The sequence below is a fragment of the Caenorhabditis remanei genome, chromosome IV (genome assembly GCF_010183535.1).
Source record: "Caenorhabditis remanei strain PX506 chromosome IV, whole genome shotgun sequence".
In the NCBI taxonomy this organism is placed as follows: domain Eukaryota; kingdom Metazoa; phylum Nematoda; class Chromadorea; order Rhabditida; family Rhabditidae; genus Caenorhabditis; species Caenorhabditis remanei.
Window position 1 is genome coordinate 8,950,516 of NC_071331.1, and position 19,026 is coordinate 8,969,541.

General features: G+C 35.8%; 4 protein-coding genes across 4 annotated transcripts; 2 read left to right on the forward strand and 2 right to left on the reverse strand.

Annotated features, from left to right (window-relative positions):
- Positions 1-2,611: 2,611 nt before the first annotated feature.
- Positions 2,612-3,263, reverse strand: GCK72_013005 (uncharacterized protein; the record flags this gene model as incomplete). Its single annotated transcript, XM_053729571.1, has 3 exons — positions 2,612-2,656; positions 2,759-2,911; positions 3,009-3,263. The coding sequence occupies 3 exons, from the start codon at positions 3,261-3,263 to the stop codon at positions 2,612-2,614; spliced, it is 453 nt and encodes a 150-aa protein (XP_053584343.1).
- Positions 3,264-3,661: 398 nt separating this feature from the next.
- On the forward strand, positions 3,662-4,420 carry GCK72_013006 (uncharacterized protein; the record flags this gene model as incomplete). The annotated part of the gene is made up of 2 exons (XM_053729572.1): positions 3,662-3,784; positions 3,836-4,420. The coding sequence occupies 2 exons, from the start codon at positions 3,662-3,664 to the stop codon at positions 4,418-4,420; spliced, it is 708 nt and encodes a 235-aa protein (XP_053584344.1).
- Positions 4,421-5,624: 1,204 nt separating this feature from the next.
- GCK72_013007 (uncharacterized protein) lies at positions 5,625-8,252 on the reverse strand (the record flags this gene model as incomplete). Its single annotated transcript, XM_053729573.1, has 6 exons — positions 5,625-5,669; positions 5,771-5,923; positions 6,024-6,419; positions 6,473-6,700; positions 6,896-7,048; positions 8,190-8,252. 6 exons carry the CDS (start codon positions 8,250-8,252, stop codon positions 5,625-5,627), a joined length of 1,038 nt encoding a protein of 345 aa, XP_053584345.1.
- Positions 8,253-17,117: 8,865 nt separating this feature from the next.
- Positions 17,118-18,958, forward strand: GCK72_013008 (uncharacterized protein; the record flags this gene model as incomplete). Its single annotated transcript, XM_053729574.1, has 6 exons — positions 17,118-17,423; positions 17,528-17,649; positions 17,770-17,915; positions 18,087-18,260; positions 18,669-18,772; positions 18,821-18,958. The coding sequence occupies 6 exons, from the start codon at positions 17,118-17,120 to the stop codon at positions 18,956-18,958; spliced, it is 990 nt and encodes a 329-aa protein (XP_053584346.1).
- Between the last annotated feature and the right edge of the window lie 68 nt (positions 18,959-19,026).

The window sequence follows — 19,026 nt, forward strand, 5'->3', positions numbered from 1 at the left end:
GCGAAAGATTGTTGGTGAGTCTATCAAACGAAGTTACTGAAAGAACAGTTAGGAAAAAACAGTTCATACATTAACAGCTATCTGAAACAGTCAAAAAATCTCAAAAATTGATATTTCCAGGCACCCGAGTCGGTTTACTTCACATAATTTATTGTATCATCATCACATTCGGAATCTGTCCGACAGTTCATTGGGTGTTCTTTCATGGTGGATTTGATAGTGATCATGTTGTTGTGAGTTTATGTTTCAATATTTTCATTTAGTCGGAAGCATTGTGAACAGACTGGTACAAACATTATATACAAATTATAATTGCACCCGATCCCCCAGAAAGAGCCTTTTTCATAAATTCGTGTTTCAACTCCTTCTTTTCCACTTATCAAAACTTCACGTTTCCATTAATCAGGCGCATTTATCAGAAATGGCTCCCCAATGTTATTGTACTCTACTCATTGATAGCTGCCGCCTTCATGTTCTATGTCACAATGGTGCCGGGGAGACTTTGGCCAGGTATATAATTGAAAATCCTCGGAATTTCTCATTTCCTCTTTTTTCACTTTCTCAAGAAACAAAATATCTTTAATTATAGTCATCCCTCAATGTAAATCTGACTTTTTGAATATTGGTTCCTTATAGCTCACTTCTTTATTTTTCCTGCTTCTTCTGTTAGTTTCTGCCGGAGTTTAACCAAGTCTTGAATTATTTTTGTTTCATGTTGCAACGCATGTTTACAACTGAAAGTGTTTACACGAAGTTCTCCTAGATTTTGGAATAAGAAAGAAGCAAGATAACAATATTTGAGATGACAATATTTATATCTCATTTTGAGAACTTTTTCTGTTTCGATAGTGAGTCACAAAATTTTATAAATTCGAATAAACCAATCACACCGATTTTAATTTTCTAACAAGGTGAATTGTTTTTGGTGCTTAAGTAGAGACACTGTTTCAAAATGATGTTAATTGTTTCATTAGTTCATACTTGTTATTTCGTCTGTCATTCCACAGTTGACTTCCAGTTGAAAGCCTTGCGATAGCACCGCTTCTTTCATGCTTCAAATTTCACATGACAGTTATTCACAACAGAACTGAACGATATTTGGCTGTGATCTATCTTTTATGTAAATTGCTCTGAGACTGATTCGCATTAGTTAAATCCCCTTTCTATTTTCACAAACGGATCTGATCAAAAAATCGCAAAACTTCATTTCCCGGTGTGAGCAGATAGGCTTTTTTCAAACTTTTGCAGGGAAACTGAAGTATTAATAGTGATTTTGATGATACCTTTCAGAATTAGTTAAAGAAACTTTTGGACGTTTACAAGTTCAAAGCAAATCGAGTTAACCAAAACATATGAATGTCAGTTTTTTGAACTTAAAGGTGGGCTAAACTCAACTCTGATATTTTCATAGAATAATGTATGAGTACCTGTGAGTTCATTTTCATATCGAAAAAATTTTAAAAATCGGTCAGGAACCCGCTGAAAGCGATCGCCGGTCAGTTTGGGCATTTCGGTGGCCTAGAAATTCGACATCGGCCATGTTGATTTTTTCAAAGTTTGTCGGTATTTTCGTTCATTTTTGTTGTTTTTTTTCAATAATTTTGAAAGTAAACGGCAAAAATTGATAGAATTATTACAAAAACGGTAGAAAAAACGAAGAAAACTCGAAAAAAACAACATTTTCGAAAAAGTTCTAGAATGTTCCACAACCACTGAAATGCCCAAACTGTTTCGCCGCTCGTAGCGGGGAATGGACCGAATTAAAAAATTCTTTCAATATGATAATGGACTCACGGAAATGAACAAATGAACATACGGCCGAAGTCATATTTCTGGGCCATAACACCACTTTTCACCGGCCACCGAAATGCCCAAACTGACCGGCGATCGCTCTCAGTGGGTTTCGGACCGATTTTTAAAATTTTTTCGATATGGAAATGAACTCACAGGTACTCATACATTATTCTATGAAAATATCAGAGTTGAGTTTAGTCCACCTTTAAATAGTGATTCCTTCACAAAATGAAGTGGAATTTTGAAAATCCAACATTGAAAAAATCTTTTTCAGCTTTTTCGTAAAATGCGCCAACTCTAAGAACTTGATTCAGAGCCCTGAGAACAAGCAAAAGGAAAAATATTATCTAAGACAAGACCAAAATCGCAAAACAGAGTGAGAAGTATGTTTGTTACACGAAACAGTACCAATATTATACACATTCTGATTTTTGCCGCATCAACTTATTTGACAAATCGAGAATTGAAGGTTACATCTGATCTTTCCATCATATTATCCTGTTTTGGCAGTGATAATAATTTTCACTGATAATAAATCCCTGATAATAATTTTTGTGTTCAAATTAGAATTTATTCTTTCTCCGAAATTGAAATATTTATCATTAATTTAATGACAACAGAATAGAAATCTTTAATGGAATCTCATATATTTAATTTTCGTTCATCGAATAATAATTCGTCAAATTTCCAATCAGTACCCGGTGGGTGCCACCGAAGTGAATTGTTTCTTCTAAGTGCTTGTTTTTTCGTCTTGTTTCTTTTTTTTCGTTGAACACGTATTGATCATAGTTAATGGAGAGTCAAAGGAGCAATGGAGTTAGAGACGGTTTAGATGATTTCCAGCCATTGGGAATGGGGGGACCTGGAAAGTGAAGGAAGGATTAGGAGAATACTGTTTCAGTGAACGGATAATACAGGTGCTGGGTCATTATATTTATTAGGTGACTGTAAAAATCCGACTCACATTAGCAAGAGTTTCCAGTAGCCTGACCGATTTACTGGCCACATCCTTATTCGAATGGTTAGTGAGATGTCTTGCTTGTAGTTCCAATTCTTCTCTTCCTTTCGGTCCGTATATTGAGAAGAATAAAGTGTGAGATGGGTTGTGAAATGGGTCCTGAAATATATATTTTTTAAAATAAAATGCCTGTTTTCCCCACTGAATATTTCCGCTAAATTTTTTTGCACTAATAAGAAGGGGTCATAAATCATACCAAATTATGCTCCGCTATCCGATCATAGGTCAAATTCAATGCATCCACTGCCGACGTCGTACACAGAATCCATGTGACCGCCCTAATCAAAACTTCTTCTTTGTCAGTGTCCAAAATCCTTAGAAGACCAGAAACTGATTTGTTTCCAAGAAGATATGGAACCATATCAGGGCAACAAGAGAGGTTAACCATATCAGGGCAACAAGAGAGGTTAACGAGCGGAGGGCATTCAGGTTCACTTCTCCACGAATCCATAGCCGGTTCAAGCAATGAGGGATCACGGGGACAAATTTTGGGATTTGTTCTTTTCGAATAGTGATTGACAGGTTGGTGAGGGCTTGCATGGCTACCACGACTTCCATTTCATCTTCTGAAGTCAGGCGGGACACGATGTGGTTTAAGGCAAGTTTCATGACGTCCTGAGAACGGAATAAATGTCAATTCTCATCGAGCTCAATCCCAGTCTTCCCACGACATGATACAAAAGACCGCCCTTTGATGTCACATTCCCATCGCCGCTATGGTCTCCATAATCAGGTGGGTGATACTATTTTGGGCGTGGTTTTCCATTATACTGTATTATCTAACAGAAGGCATACTCACTCTTGGATACGGTTAGCAACTCTTCCTCTTGGAAAGACGACTTGCTCAAAATGCGCTCACTACTTCCTGTTTTTATCCTTTTTCTTGGTTTCTTCGCAATTGCAACTGCTCGCAGAATAAACCTTATAGTCAAGAAAACTAATGAATGGTATGATTCTGCCACAATTCAATCTGTAAGTTTTTAATATCCTTTGTTTTCTAATCCATCAAAACATAAATTCCAGGTCGACTATGAGAAGCTGGGACGGAAAAGTTGGGACGAATTGACTGAAGTGGAGAGATATCTATTGGATACTGAACATGCTTTACGTGGTTTGAATTCAGATTCTGTTTCAAAAGATTATGATTATCAGGAAGAAGAGTATGACGAGATCAACCATGATTCGAAAGAAAAAGACAATGATGACGCAACAGATTCTGAAGAGAACAGCGTCAAGGATTCAGATGAAGACGACGAGGAGAATTCTGTTTCAGATGAAGCTATTGAGGAGGGTGTAGTGACTGAAGAAGATGATAACGATAACGATGCAGATGACGGTAGTAATGAAAACCAATCGAAAGAAGAAAATGATGAAAGAGAGGATTCCGAAGAAGACAGCTCCGAAGATTCAGATGAAGACGAGTCATCAGAAGAAGTATCCCAGGAACCTTCAGAAACTAGCCATCACTACAATGACAGAAGAAGAATCGGAGGGAGAGCAGCCCGTGTTTGGAACACGAGACAGTACCAGTATTACCATCTTTCTGTTCATTATCTCATCAATGTGTATGTTAAACTGAGAAGCGAAATTGATATCGGACTTTTCTAAAATTTTCTTCTGTTTCGATTGTGTGTCAAAAATTTCATAAATTTTGAATAAACTAATCGTTTTCGTGCACGCAAAAGTTGTAGACGAGTGTGGGAGAGTGGAATTGACATTTGTTGAAAAACTACGGACACTGTTTAATCTGGGGTTATATTTTTCATTAATTTATACTTGTAGTTTTGGGCGCATCACTTCTCTTATTTCACTTTGAATTCCAGTTGAAAGTTTCGAGGTAGCACCACTACTTTACTGTTTCAAAGTCCCCATAACAGCCATTCACAACAGAACAAAACGATGTGTGCTGTGTGCGATTTCCCAGTTATCTATCTTTCATATGTTGCTCTGAGAGGCAGTAAAAATGGGGAACGCGTAAAAAAGAAAAAAAATTAACATAAAAAATGATTATCGGAACTAACTCTATTGAAAATCTTCCAAACATCATTTTTGTAAATACATTAGAATTGCAAGATAGTTAGGATAAAAAGAAGAATATGAAAATGAGAGCCCTCTCTATGAAGGAAGGTGATATTGGTAACAGTAAAGAAAGTCAACAGTAGGGAGGAGTCGAATACTGTTTCAAACTGTCACTGAGAAGAGGAATGGAAAAGAGCAAGATAGTATGGATGCTATCCAATAGAGGGGTGTTAGACTTTGCACGAGAAAGCTCCAGACGAATGATTAACAAAATGAATCTCAAAATTTTGAATTTTGGAAGCTTAAGGAATAGAATGAAAAACTATGAAAAATAAAATGAAACACGACTACTGGAACTGAAATTTGTATCTTTGGAAACAGAATGCAATACTCAATGTTGAATATATGTTAATAGTTCATCGGCTTGATAAAAACATAAATAGTAAATTTTTGACAAATCGAGAATTGAAATCCACATCTGATCTTTCCAATAAATTTTCCTGTTTCGACAGTATGTTGTCACTGATAATAATTTTTGTGTATATTGTTTTTCTTTCCAAAAAAATCAGAACATTTATCATTAATTTAATGACAACATAATAGAAATCTTCAATGGAATCTCATTTATTTAATTTTCGTTCATCGAATAATAATTCGTCAAATTTCCAATCAGTACCCGGTGGGTGCCACCGAAGTGAATTGTTTCTTTTAAGTGCTTGTTTTTTCGTCTTGTTTCTTTTTTCGTTGAACACGTATTGATCATAGTTAATGGAAAGTCAAAGGAGCAATGGAGTTAGAGACGGTTTAGATGATTTCCAGCCATTGGGAACGGGGGAACCTGAAAAGTGAAGGGAGGATTAGAAGAATACTGTTTCAGTGAACCGATATACATGTGCTGGGTCATTATATTTATTAAGTGACGATAAAAATCCAACTCACATTAGCTAGAGTTTCCAGTAGCCTGACCGATTTACTGGCCACATCCTTATTCGAATGATTAGTGAGATGTCTCGCTTGTAGTTCCAATTCTTCTCTTCCTTTTGGTCCGTATATTGAGAAGAATAAAGTGTGAGATGGGTTGTGGAATGGGTCCTGCAATACATTTTTTTTAAAATAAAATGCCTGTTTTCCATACTGCACATTTCAGCTAAATTTTTGTTCTTGCATTGGAGAAAAATTTTATTAATCCTACCAAATTATGCTCCGCTATCCGATCATAGGTCAAATTTAATGCATCCACTGCCGACGTCGTACACAGAATCCATGTCACCGCCCTAATCAATACTTCTTCTCTGTCAGTATCCAGAATCCTTAGAAGACCAGAAACTGATTTGTTTCCAAGAAGATACGGAACCATATCCGGACAGCATGAGAGGTTTACGAGTAGTCGAAGGGCATTCAGGTTCACTTCTCCACGGATCCATAGCCGGTTCAAGCAATGAGGAATCACGGGGACAAATTTTGGGATTTGTTCTTTTCGAATATTGATTGACAGGTTGGTGAGGGCTTGCATGGCAACCACGACTTCCATCTCATCTTCTGATGTCAGGCGGGACACGATATGGTTTAAGGCAAGTTTCATGACCTCCTGGAAACGAAAAAAATGTCATCATAATCTTAAACATAATGACTCAGACTGACCATATTATCCGACGACACTGCCATATTAGCAATGCACTGTAACAGTATTACTCTGGTAGACCTCGGCCAATGTTTTGAGTCCGGTAGCATCTCTACCACTCGATTTGTCAGTCGGAATTCCCTCATGAGTAATTGATTCGATGGATAAGCAGTTGCATTTGATAGAACAGTGAGGAGAGGGAGGAGGAGTTCCGCGGTAGGGTCCATACATTGTAGGGCGGAGAGAATCTGGAAAACTCGTTTGAGTACGGGAAGAGCAAAATAAAAATTTTTCATGGACTCTTGATAGTTTGTTGAAAAAGAAAGTGTTATTACATCCAGTCAGTATTTAGTAACTTATCCATCGAAACCAGTTTCAAAATCTCTACATATAACCCAACATGAAGATTACCCGACACTAGTGCTCCAAAAAGTTTGCATTACCTGCTTTGCATCAAAATCGGTCAGTAGCTTCTGATGATGGTACAGCCTGTCGATAAGTGCTCGTAGCCTAGGTGATCCCACAAGTTCGGCTGCCGGGTTTACAGTAATCCTCCATTCCGGATTGCTTTCATCTGGGTCTTTTTGAGGGACCGCCTGAAATTTTTCAGTAAAAATTTTATTTTGATAAAGTTTCTCAGTCTCCATATATTCGTGAAAATTTCTATGTTCTATTTCTGTAGAATTTTGTTGACAGTAACCCTAGTTTTTTGTTTTTTTTTACTTCTCACTTTTTCTGAACCCTTTTCTACCCCTCTGGCTATTTTCAGTTCCCACGATTTCCATTATTTTATAGCCTCGGTCCCCTTTCCTTTCATCATAAATCTCCCCTTTTTTCTCTGTGAAGATTGAGGTAGTGGTGTGCTCAAATGGAAAATGAGGGGAGAAAAGGGAAATTGGAGTGAAAGAAGATGAGATTGGTCTGGTTTTTCAATTTTCCCAAGGGGGAATGATGAAAGAAGAGAAAGGAAATGAATAAAATGAAAGAGAAGATTGGTTGGTGGTCTCGCTCCGTTAAGTTTGTTGGTAAATTGGATGGAATCGGAAAAAAGGTTTATGAGCATAGCTTTGGAGCACCTGAGCCGATTTTGAAGGTTGAAAAATCTAGAACATTTTCGGTGGACCTGCTGGTTTAAAACTTTTCGATGAATTAAGAAGAATCGAATTGAAACGAAACAAAAATTAAGCTTATCTCGTATTCATGAAACTGTACTAATATCGAAATAGGACCGCTTTATCCCTGATCTCTTTTTTTCTTGCAGAGGAAACCATTTGCATCTTTGAAAAAACTAAGAGATCAGAACCAATATCTAAATCGGTTTTTTTGTTCTTCGAGAAACAGAAAATGTTTGTGGGTGGCACTTCGCAAATACTGGTGGGTGTTAAAAACACAAGGGCTATTTGACTATCAGATAAAATCGAACACGAAAATTTTGAACGTGAACATAAAATAAATCACACTCTATTATTATAAAACTAAATTCGACTTTTTTGATAACAGTTTCAGGGGACAGATGAAACAATTTTCAAATATCTGCATTGATAATTCTATCAACACTAGGCTTTCCAGACTTCCAGACTTCTTAAAAATAAATATAGTTGGTTTTTTGAGTTCCACTATAAAAGAACATTAGTGTTTCAAAGATATCAGATATATTTAACTGAAATTTTTTTGATCAATTGGCTTATAACTTTTTGAACATACTGTCTTGTTTCTGCCACCAAATAATGATCCTACCTGAAATCGTCCAAGCCTCGGACTAGCGATTTCGACCACGAATCCCGAGTTCTGCTGGCCCATATGGTGAGGTTAATGACTGAAAATCAATATGTATTGAAGATGATAATACATGAATGGTGAAAAAGAACGAGTAAATAATTAGAAAACGTCATGAAACGGAAAAACAGATGATTGTGATAGGTTTATTGTCACAGTCAAAACAATCAGTTTTGGTCATGAGCTTCAATCAGATACTTTTTATATGGTCTAGCAGATATTGTGGGTTGGAAAACGTGAAACAACGAAGTACCTGTTTTGGGATACGAGTTTTTTACTTTCAGTTCAAAGTTCCGTTTCAGGAAGAGTATAATTAAAATAACCATCTAGCATTGTAGTCGTTAAGTTATATTCCTAGAAACAAAATGCTTTCGAATCAATGAAAAAAGATATTCCTGATTAAAACTCTTGCAATGAAACCGGAAAATTCTACTGGTTTCGGTGGTCAAAGTGCAACTTGATGCACATGTATATTCACTGTTTCAGATAAGTGATTTGACATTCGAAAGAAGTTGTCACTAATATTCGGATATGTTACGGTAATCAACTTTAAAACAGATTTTGAAATTAGCATACTTGCAAATTTACGGCCCGGCCCGGCAAGGCCCGAAGGCCCGGGCCGGGCCGTTGCAAGTATGGAAATTAGAACTTCCACACAGAACAAAATAAAAGGTGTTCAAGAAGATTCCATAGCTAGCAGGAAACAAGGAATCATAAAATCAGAAAATGGTGGGAGGAGAACTACACAATTTTTCTGTTTTTAGTGAAACAAACAATTTGGGGATAGTCTTCGAGAATGCTGAATTGAGAAAAAATATCTATGAGATTTAAAATGGTTTGAAAAGACAACGAACTATCATCAAAAATCATCAGCAAGAAAGTTAAACGTCTTTTTGAAACATTCAAAATTTTATGAGCTAAATCAGAAAATACGTGTTTTTAGGGGACTACGACCTTGTGAAGCTATTTTTTTAACTGCACAAAAAATGAGTCATCCGACATATTGTATGCATCGAGTTAGCTTCAAATCAATAGTTAAAAACAAAACCACCGAAACTAAAAACTTTTTTTTATGCAGTAAAAAAACTTGAAATTTTGAAGTTCTCACAGGAAATGTTTCGGTTTCATTAACCTGATGAATGATTATGAAATCCTAAAAAATTGATGACAAATAGTCATTTTTTTCCGAAAAATATGTTGTAACTTTATTGATCAATTAGCGGATTAATTAAATGACCCCAAAATATCTACTTTTCGAAACAGTAATAATATTCTCAAGGGACAAATTTCTGGGAAACAGTTTACACTAAAAGCGAAAAACTACAATAGGGGTCATAAAACCAATCATAAAAGTATAAAAATGGATGAAAATAGTGAAGGCATACGCTTCTTCTCTTTTTTCGAAAAATTCAGTTTCACTATTCTCAGAACTTTCAACCGGATTCTGGAGTACCCTATTCTTTTCAGCTCTTCTGGAACCTACTATTTACCCAGTTCGCGTGAAAAGTTGAGCAACAAAAAAGGAGAAGAAGTAGGAGTTCGACTTAAAAAAAACGAAAGAAAAAGAAAAGGAAGGGAACAAAAAAATCGACACAAAAGCGGTTCGGGGGGGGGGGGACCCGTCGAAAAGTATTGGGGAGGAAAAGAGGAGAAAAGGGGGATGTCTATGTCTACGCTCTCTCCCCGTCACCCTTGCTCAAATAAATTCCGAATTCAAGCAATGGCTACAACTGCTCCGCCACAACACCACCACACGTCAGTCAGCAGCTCCAGCAAAAAGTAGAAGAAGAAGGGGGGAAGAAAAGGAGTAAAGTGAGGAAGAAAGAGTGAATGAATCGATGAGGCACTGGGGAGAAGGGGGGGAAGAAGAGAGCGCAAAAGGGGAAAAAGAAGAAACAGAGACAATTTTGGATTGGAAAAGGAGGGGGGCAAATGGTGTTGACATGCAATCTTATGTGAGGAAGAGAGCAGAAGAAGACGGGGAGGTGCTGATTGATAGAAAAAGGAAAGAGATGGGAGGGAAAGAAGTCGTTCGGGGGAAATGACGTTATTGATGTGTGGATGGGTGGATAGAAAAGAGCAGTTGAATAATTAGAAAATGTGACTCAGGGGAGTGATGAGAAGTGAGAAATATAGAAAGTATGAATTAATTAATCTATGTATTCAGAATGACTCAAAAGTTTTGTAGCTATGTATATAGGAATAAAAGCAGCGACACTTGTAGAAAACTCTCCCGGAAAACGTAAAATTGAAACAGAAAATATGGATCGTGAAACCAGGTGTTTGGAAACCAAGTAGTCCAGAGCTCTATATCACAGTTCTTGAGACAGAGCTGTGTCGCATTGCAGAGTTGTTCGGAATTTCGAATCCCGAAAAATTTTTTTCTAAAAGGACAGAAATTAGGCTTTTATTCTGCCAAAAACTAACTTTCCCAGATTTTTGAGAATTTTATAATCTCTTCTCTTAAGGTTTTCGAATCTTTGCGATAAAATCTACTTCAGACTTCCGTTTTAGAAAAAAATCCCTTCCGCAAAAGTCTGCTGTGCTGCTATGTTTCAGAATTTACAGATAAGTTTGAGTTGTCGAGTCAAGTTGTTCGGTCGTTCGGATTACTAGTATGTAACAAAGGATAAATGTTTTCTCACATTTTGTGATCCCAAATTGTTCAGATAACAATACCGCACACTCTGTCTAGTCAATGAAACAATTCATTGAAACAGAAGTTTAAAAAAAACTGCTGTTTCAATATTTCATCAAAAATTTATCTGTGAATACTGGAAACTAATTGTTCCTTTCAACTCAAAAAAATTAACTTTGTGCAGAAATCGATACCATGACAGCCTATCAAAGTTGGGCGTTTTCAACTGAAAATTCCAAATATGTATATCAAACATGTGAATACCAATCTCTGGAGATTACAAGCCATGAATTTTGAGCACCACAGGTGGTGCCGTTATAATAGAGTTTTTAGAGAGTATCAAAGGATAGAAATTTTCTCAACTTTTGTAATTCCCTATCTTTCAGAGAACAAATAATTCCTCACATATTGTCAAGTCAAATAAAAAACTCATTGTAACAGGAGTAAAAAACTACTGTATCATAATTTTGTGAAAAAGTTATGGGTGAATACGGGAAACTAGTTGAGTACTGTAACTACGTCCCACTTAAAAGAAGCTCTGTACAAAAAGTAACTGAAGCAGACGTTAAGTTTGAAATAACGTCATAATGCATGGTAGTTTCACAAACGTTTGAACCTAAAAATCTAAAACTTTATGTGAGTGATTCATGTACAGCAAGAAAAGCGTTTAAAAAGAAAAGGTCAGACTTACAATTTGTTAAAAAAATAGAACACAGGACAAAAATACTTTCAATGAGAAGACTCTTGGGGATAAAGTGATAGATGAGAATGAATACCGATGTTTTCAATATTTTTAATGTTACAAAAGTTCTGTAACTGTTTGGAAGATGGAATTAGGTGTTTCTCGCGCATCTTTTGACTTATTGAAGAACATAACAAACGAATAATAGAATCTCGCAGTTTATATGAAAACTAACAGTACTAGAGAAGACTATTGTAATTTGGAATTGAACTCAATATCTTTCCGAATTATGTCAAGAATTAAAAAAAACTTTGTTTTCGAATGTTAACTTTTGCAAACTAACCGTCAGCCCAGAAACAGACTCCTCGAAACTGGAATGTTTAGTAAAAAAACATACAAAACATTTGAAAGTTTTTGAGTTCTCCGAACAAGTAGCAATTTTCAGCAAAATAAAATTTTCCTAAGATTGTTAAAAGAAAACATACAGTGAAGTAAAAAATGTATTTTTTTTTAAGTTTCTGAAACAGTTGTATGATTTAGAGCGAAGCTTTATGGCTAAACAGTAGTTTCTTATCAGTAAGACTTAGGACCAAAGGTACCGGATAAATGTATAATTTCGCTCCGGAATGAGTTTGGCATCGAAACCAGATGAATAGCATTTGACGATTGGAGGTCTCCAAAAATTAATTAAGAGGTTCTATCAGAAAAAGAGTGTTACGTAAATGTTCTTCACACTTTTCTCAATAGCTTTGCAAAATTTGGTACTGTTTTCTACAAAAATACAAGTTTTACAGGGGTTTGAAGTGTAAAACTCCATATATTATCACTACCAAACTTTGACAGCCCGGGAGATATGAGTAACAAGTAAAGAGTGGTGGTCCGGTGGTCAAAAAATGAGAATCAAGACCTTTTCTATCCTGTTTTTGATACACCGGTCATGGAAATAAAAATTTGCGATTTCTCGAATTTTCACGATTTTCGAAAATTTTACAAAAACTTGTAAAACATGATTTTTTACAGAATGTTAATCAATTATAACAGAAACTCAGCAATAAATGTTTTCCCAAAGTTCCAAGGCAATACGGCCAATTTGAAAGAAGTTATGGCCCAAAAACCAAAACTTCATATCCTATTGAGCGGTACTGTACATACTAGAGTGTCGTCCCGCGAGAATCAGTTACAGCACTTTGCGAGAATTCCAGCTGAATCCAGCATCGTCTTGTTTCGTTCTGTCTCGTTTTGTCCATCATAAAGTTCAGCATATTCTCGTTCAGCATAGTTCAGCAAAGTTCAGTTCAGAAAAAAATCATTTACAGCATATTCCAGCACGTTTCATTTATTTTTCATTCCCGCACAATTTCATGCTGGACATTGCGAGAATCTCGTGAGACAAACGTGGTCCTTCTTTTGTATAAAAGAATATAATTTTGACGTTTCTACTCATTTTTTCATGCAGATTTTTACAAAATGAATGTTGAAAATAAAGCAAAATTGACATTTTTAGAACCGTGACCTTCGAAAAAAGTTCAAAATGAAGGAACACTGTACTTGATTCACAATGAAAGATCACGGAAATAACACTTTAGCATAGATTTTTCTATTTTTCTCACAGAAAAATAATTCACGTTCGTCTCGCGAGATTCTCGCAATGTCCAGCAAGAAATTATGCGGGAATGAAAAATAAATGAAACGTGCTGGAATATGCTGTAACTAAACTTTTGCTGATCTGAACTTTGCTGAACTATGCTGAACGAGAATATGCTGAACTTTATGCTGGACAAAACGAGACAGAGCAAAACGAGACGATTGCGAGAATATGCTGGAATCAGCTGGAATCGTCTCGCGATACGACACTCTACTACATACTAATATAACTCCTTGTCGTGTCATTAAAACAGCTTTCGGAAACAATAGCTGTTATTCTGGTAATTTATTCAGAAAGATAACCTCACTAATGACATATTGAAGCGACTTGCTCATTAATTGATAACTTGAAACATTATTTTCAAATGCGAATAGCAAATGTTTTAATGTTCCATCAAGAAGTTCGCAGTGGATTCTACAAGCTGTTTATTATATTTCAAAAAAAATTTTAAAGAACAAGTCGACTTTGAAATTTTGTGAAGATTTCCTCTGCGCCGAATTTTGCAATCCATATAATTGAAAAACGATCATTTTCTATTGGTTAGAAAAAAAAGGATGAATCATAAAAGTATTTTTGTGTAACTGCGTTATTCTTTATTTAAAAAAATATCCGAGTTTCAGCAATTCCTTATTGTATAAAGTGGGTTGGACAAAATCGATAAGCAACAGATATGCAGATGGTGATGAAGTTGTCAGTTCCGATAATGAGAAAAAAAGGAATTTGAAAACTTGAAGATATTCATCATCTTTTTTTTTGATGGGATTGAGGTTTATAAAAAGATTATGAGTAGCCCATGCCCTCTTACAACTTTTTAAAAAACAACAAGAACACTGTCAATGTGCGTATGAGCATGTAGGAAAAGATAGGTTATTATAATACATCTACAACCTTGAAAAATTATTAACTCTCGGGAGAAAACTGGATGAGGGGGGAATACATCTAAAAATATATTCATAAAACGATATATAGAATCAAACTGAAAAAACTCAAATTGACGATCTTCAGTTTCTCTTTGCCACAACCATTTCTGAATCCTTTCTCATTTTCTGATTGGAATTGAATTCATGTAGTGGCTTTGCTGGAAAATAAAAGTAGTCAATTGAGAAGAGAGAAGAAAATATATTACCCTAATCACTCGACACACTACCATACATTTCTGAAGATGTTGCGCACAAAACAGCTTCGACATATTATTCACGTCCTCTTGAGGAGGGTACTTCGAAATGGGAATTATCTGAAAATGTCTTTATAATTAAATTCAAGAATAGCTCAAAGTTTTCGATAAAAGCTAATAATTGAAACGATATTTTGAAAAAAATACAACATGTATGAAATATGGAAACATTTCTGCTGTTGCGCTATGATCTCAAAGTGTTGATTTAAAGAAATCTACAGTACGGCGATATTATCCATGGGAACTGATTCTTGCCAATTTCTGAAAAAAAACAATGATTTCCTTTTGAGCGGCAAAGAAGAAGACTAGAGAGAAATTCCATTACTCCTTCTCAACAAAAATGCTTTTCAAATTACTAACTCATCGTAAATCTGAAAGAGATCGTCATTTGAGGAAAAGTTAAACACAACACAAATCCATTTTCAATAGGAGTGGCTTTTAGTTTCCGGAATTGAAATGCTGAATACAACTAGTTTCCAATATTCACCGATAACTTTTTCATGAAATATTGAAACTATAGCTTTTTTTAAACTCCTGTTTTAATGAGTTGTTTTATTGACTCGACAAAGTGTGCGGAATTAATCTTAATCTCAAAGATAGGGAAAAAAGGGAAAGAAGAATTTCGTTCGTTTAATGGAAGAGAGGGAATTACAAAAGTTCAGAAAATATTTATCCTTTGATAGATAAGTAGTGATCAAATCTTCACAACAACTTTACTTGAAAAATCAAACTTCTCTGTAAATTCTGAAACATAGAAGCACAGTTTTAGTAAGTCTCAGGCTCAATTTGCTCATTGGGAACACTAATATTCTGTGGGTTTACTGATAGAAAGAGTGAACTTGTACGGTTTTTGAATTTGAAACATGCCAAATGCGTCTCGCACCGTAAACTTACTGTAGTTAATTTTATAGGGTTTCTCATGAATTTGTCAGCTAAAATCAATTTCAAAAAATGGTTTTTTAAATAGTTCCTGTTTATTGTCAATTTCACGAGAAGAGAAAACTAAAGTAACGAGAAAAATAACTAAAATGAACTACAGTAAGAAGTTTTCGCTGCGAGACCCGTTCGAAAAATTAGATGCGCCTTTAAAGCCATGCGGTGCAGTGTTGTGAATTTATAATAGAGACAAGACAGTGAATTTGTATAGCAGACTTTTTTTTTGAAACACAACTGAAGCAGAAGATAAATTTGTGAAGTTCAGAACACGCAAATTGAAAATTTTTAGTGTTTAGACAGAAAAATTAGTTTCGCTATTTTCAGTTTTTTTTCATTCTTTCTCCAATTTTGGTTTTCCAAAAAAAATGAAAAATCTGAGGGAAAGAAAGTTATTTATTTATTTATTTACTTCAAGGGATAAGAGACTATAAGATACAAAGAAGACTTGAAACATATCCCTCACGAGATAGTCTTAAGTAAAGAAAAAAAAATAGGACTAATAAGGTGCATGTCATAAAAAGAATAACGGGGGGAAGGAAACAATTGAAATGACTACAACGGGTTAGAACTGAAATATGGAATTGAGATCAAGGGGAATTAAAGGAACTAGGCAATTAAAGGCAGGGAATAGAAAAAACTGTTAATTATGCAACAAGAAGGGGGCAAGAAATATTAGAACCGGGTGATTGAGGAATCAAGTAAAATAATAAATTGTGAGGGAGAAAGAAAAATATTTACATTGTAGGTAATGGCATTCCAAAACGGAACAGTAAAAGAGAAAAAGTTATCAGATAGAGGACATAGATAGACAAGAGCCATGGGTCTTCTGGGAGAGTTTGAGAGTCTGACATAGGTGTTAAGGAAGGGGAAGTGAGATGCGCCAAAAGGGAAGTGAGATGCGCCAGAAGTTAGACATTATTCGTTCATGAGAGTGGCATGTTGTGAATTTCACTTTACTTTGGTGATTTCTAGGTCGTTACGATCCTCTTTCCATATCACGAAATAACCCGACCTTTCTAGAAATTAATGAGTTTGACATAAACCAACCAATGGTTGTTTCAGTGTCAGGCTATTTTTCGGAGCCGACTGAAACTGAACAATTGCAATTGTGATTTTTGTCATCAGGTTCAAGTTTGAAATAAGAGAATACCAAGTATAGAGCGGGCAACTTTAGGTTTGAATGGAGTAGAATTAATTTTCAGAACAGATATCATGATTTCGCGAAACTAGGACTAATTGATAACTAGCTTTTAATTTCTTCCTGAAACTGAAATTTTTGCTGAAAATGCTTTCTGATTCAGAAACTGACAAAGGTTTCATTTTTCTTTTTTTCTGTTTTCTGTTTTTTCTGTTTCTTATTGCCATGTTACACATTTATAATTTGTGTCGTATAGTGCTGAAAATATATAATTGTTATGGTATTCGAAAGCTCCCCTCTACCTGATCGTTGATAATTAACTGTTAGGGTTCTGCTGATCAACATTCATATTTCACGAATTGATATAATCTTCTCATTAAAACAGAACATTGAGAGTAACACAATCTAACCAGGAGTCATTCCCACATTTACACTGATTCAATGTTTCAGATGGCTTTTAAATTTTTTTCTACTTCCCAAGTGGGAGGGGTGACTGGGTGGTTCTATAAGTGTCCGTGTACATCAGCCATACATTTTTTGTGAGAGATAGCAAATCAGGTTCGCCGTCTAAAATTCCATACTGTTTCATGGTAATGATAATTATCTGTGAATCCTGCTGATTATTGCTCACAAGTTTTTCGCGAATAAATCTTTTTCAGCAACAGCGACAAGTAAAATGCAATACTTCGACGACATCATTCTATTTGGAGAGTTTGAATGTCGAGAAGCATTGGAAAGAGAAGTGAAAAGACATCGATACTGGAAGACCAAGGCAGTCAAGAAATTGAATTTCGACAGGATTGAAACATCTACAAGTATTCAGTACATTCTGGGGTCATTCACTGAGGCCAGATCGACTTCTGAAGCAAATGAGGCGGCTAACTTCGCAGAGATGAGTGAGGCTTCTTGCTCAATGTCAGGGGGAGGAGCGTTAAGTCCATGGGATTTCGAAGTGATGCCGAATCAGTTGTTTGTTGATCAGGTGAAACTTCAAAGTTTGAGTTGGAATTATTAAAAATTGTGTTTCAATGATTGCTAATTCAGAACAATGGGGAAAGGGTTCAATTTGGCCAAAACTTTTTTCAGGTTAGCGTCTTCGAAATGCCCGGTTCGAGTCAAATAAATCCGTGCTCTGCTTGCAATTCGGAAGGCACCATTCACTGTTTTCATTGTAGAGGATATGGAACAGACAAGTGCTCATTTTGTATGTTAGTCATTGAAAAATATTGAAAACTTCGGTTTCAACATCTTTCTTTTTTTACGCTGGTTTTGGAATATTGCTTCAACCATACCTACATATTGATTTTTAAATGATCGTAACTTTTCAGAGGAACCGGTATGAAGTCAGAAGTGGCCCACCCGGCTGTCTACACTCATCCAATGATTGCCACATTCCCGCCACATTCCCACATGCAGATCTGTCACGTGGATATGCATCATCGTCGACTGGTCAGGCACGGTGGGTCTGGAAGTGGTAAGCATATTTTGTTCATGCTTTTGTATCAATTTTGGTTTCTTTTTTTATGGTTTCATTTTTCATACTTGGATGGAACTTTTCTACTGTTTCGTGTGTGTTGTATTTTTGTAGTTGTCTGGAGAGTTCCATTGTTTGCGGCGCAATAGCAACTTATAATTCCTAATTTAGAAAGCAATTCTTACGGAATCGGAACCCCTATGCATTTCATGTCAAAAACTGGAGTACCACCACCTGGAATTGGTACCCATGATTTGTGTTACATGTGTCATGGAAGAGGAATAAAAGAGTGTCATCATTGCAAGGGAGGCGGGAAGAAGCCGTGTACTTCTTGCTCTGGAACGGGTTCGGTCAGGAATTATACGAGGATTAAGGTGCATTTGTGAGTTCTCAAATTGATTGGGGTAGTAGTGGACTAGAATGCAAGACCGCATTTTGAAATAGTGATTATACCCTACAAAGATGTTACTATAATTATCAGTTAGTGTCTTCAAAACAACTGTTAGCGAAACCAACAATAATGGTAAATCGATCTATTTGTAAAAGCACAACTTGAAACAGTAAAATGTGAATTTTCAGCAAAAATGAGAAGTCCGAACACTACACGGAATGTGAGATACCTGAGAAACTACTGTTGCAAGCGGAAGGGACACGGATATTCGAGGAAGAACAAGACTATGTTATTATACTGTTCCAGTATCTAGATATTACATTGTACCTATTGTTAAACTTTATTAAATACAAATTTTTCAGATAATTCCCATCTCGAAGTACCCCAAGTGGACGTGAATAATATGTCGAAGCTCTTCTGTGCCCAACATCTTCAGAAATGTATGGGAGTGTGTCGAGTGATTAGGGTAATTTATTTCCTTTTCTCTTCTCAATTGACTATTTTTATTTTTCAGCAACGTCACTACATGAATGTAATTCCAATCAGTAAAGTACACTTTTCATTAGGAAATGAGAAAGGAATATTCTATGTTTATGGAACACAGAAACTGTGTTTCTTCCCTAATTTCCCGTCGAAATGTGTGATTTTATAATTTATTTCTCTTCAGCTTTTATCGTGCTTTCTGTCGAAAAATGAACATTTTGACCACAGTTTGTTGTT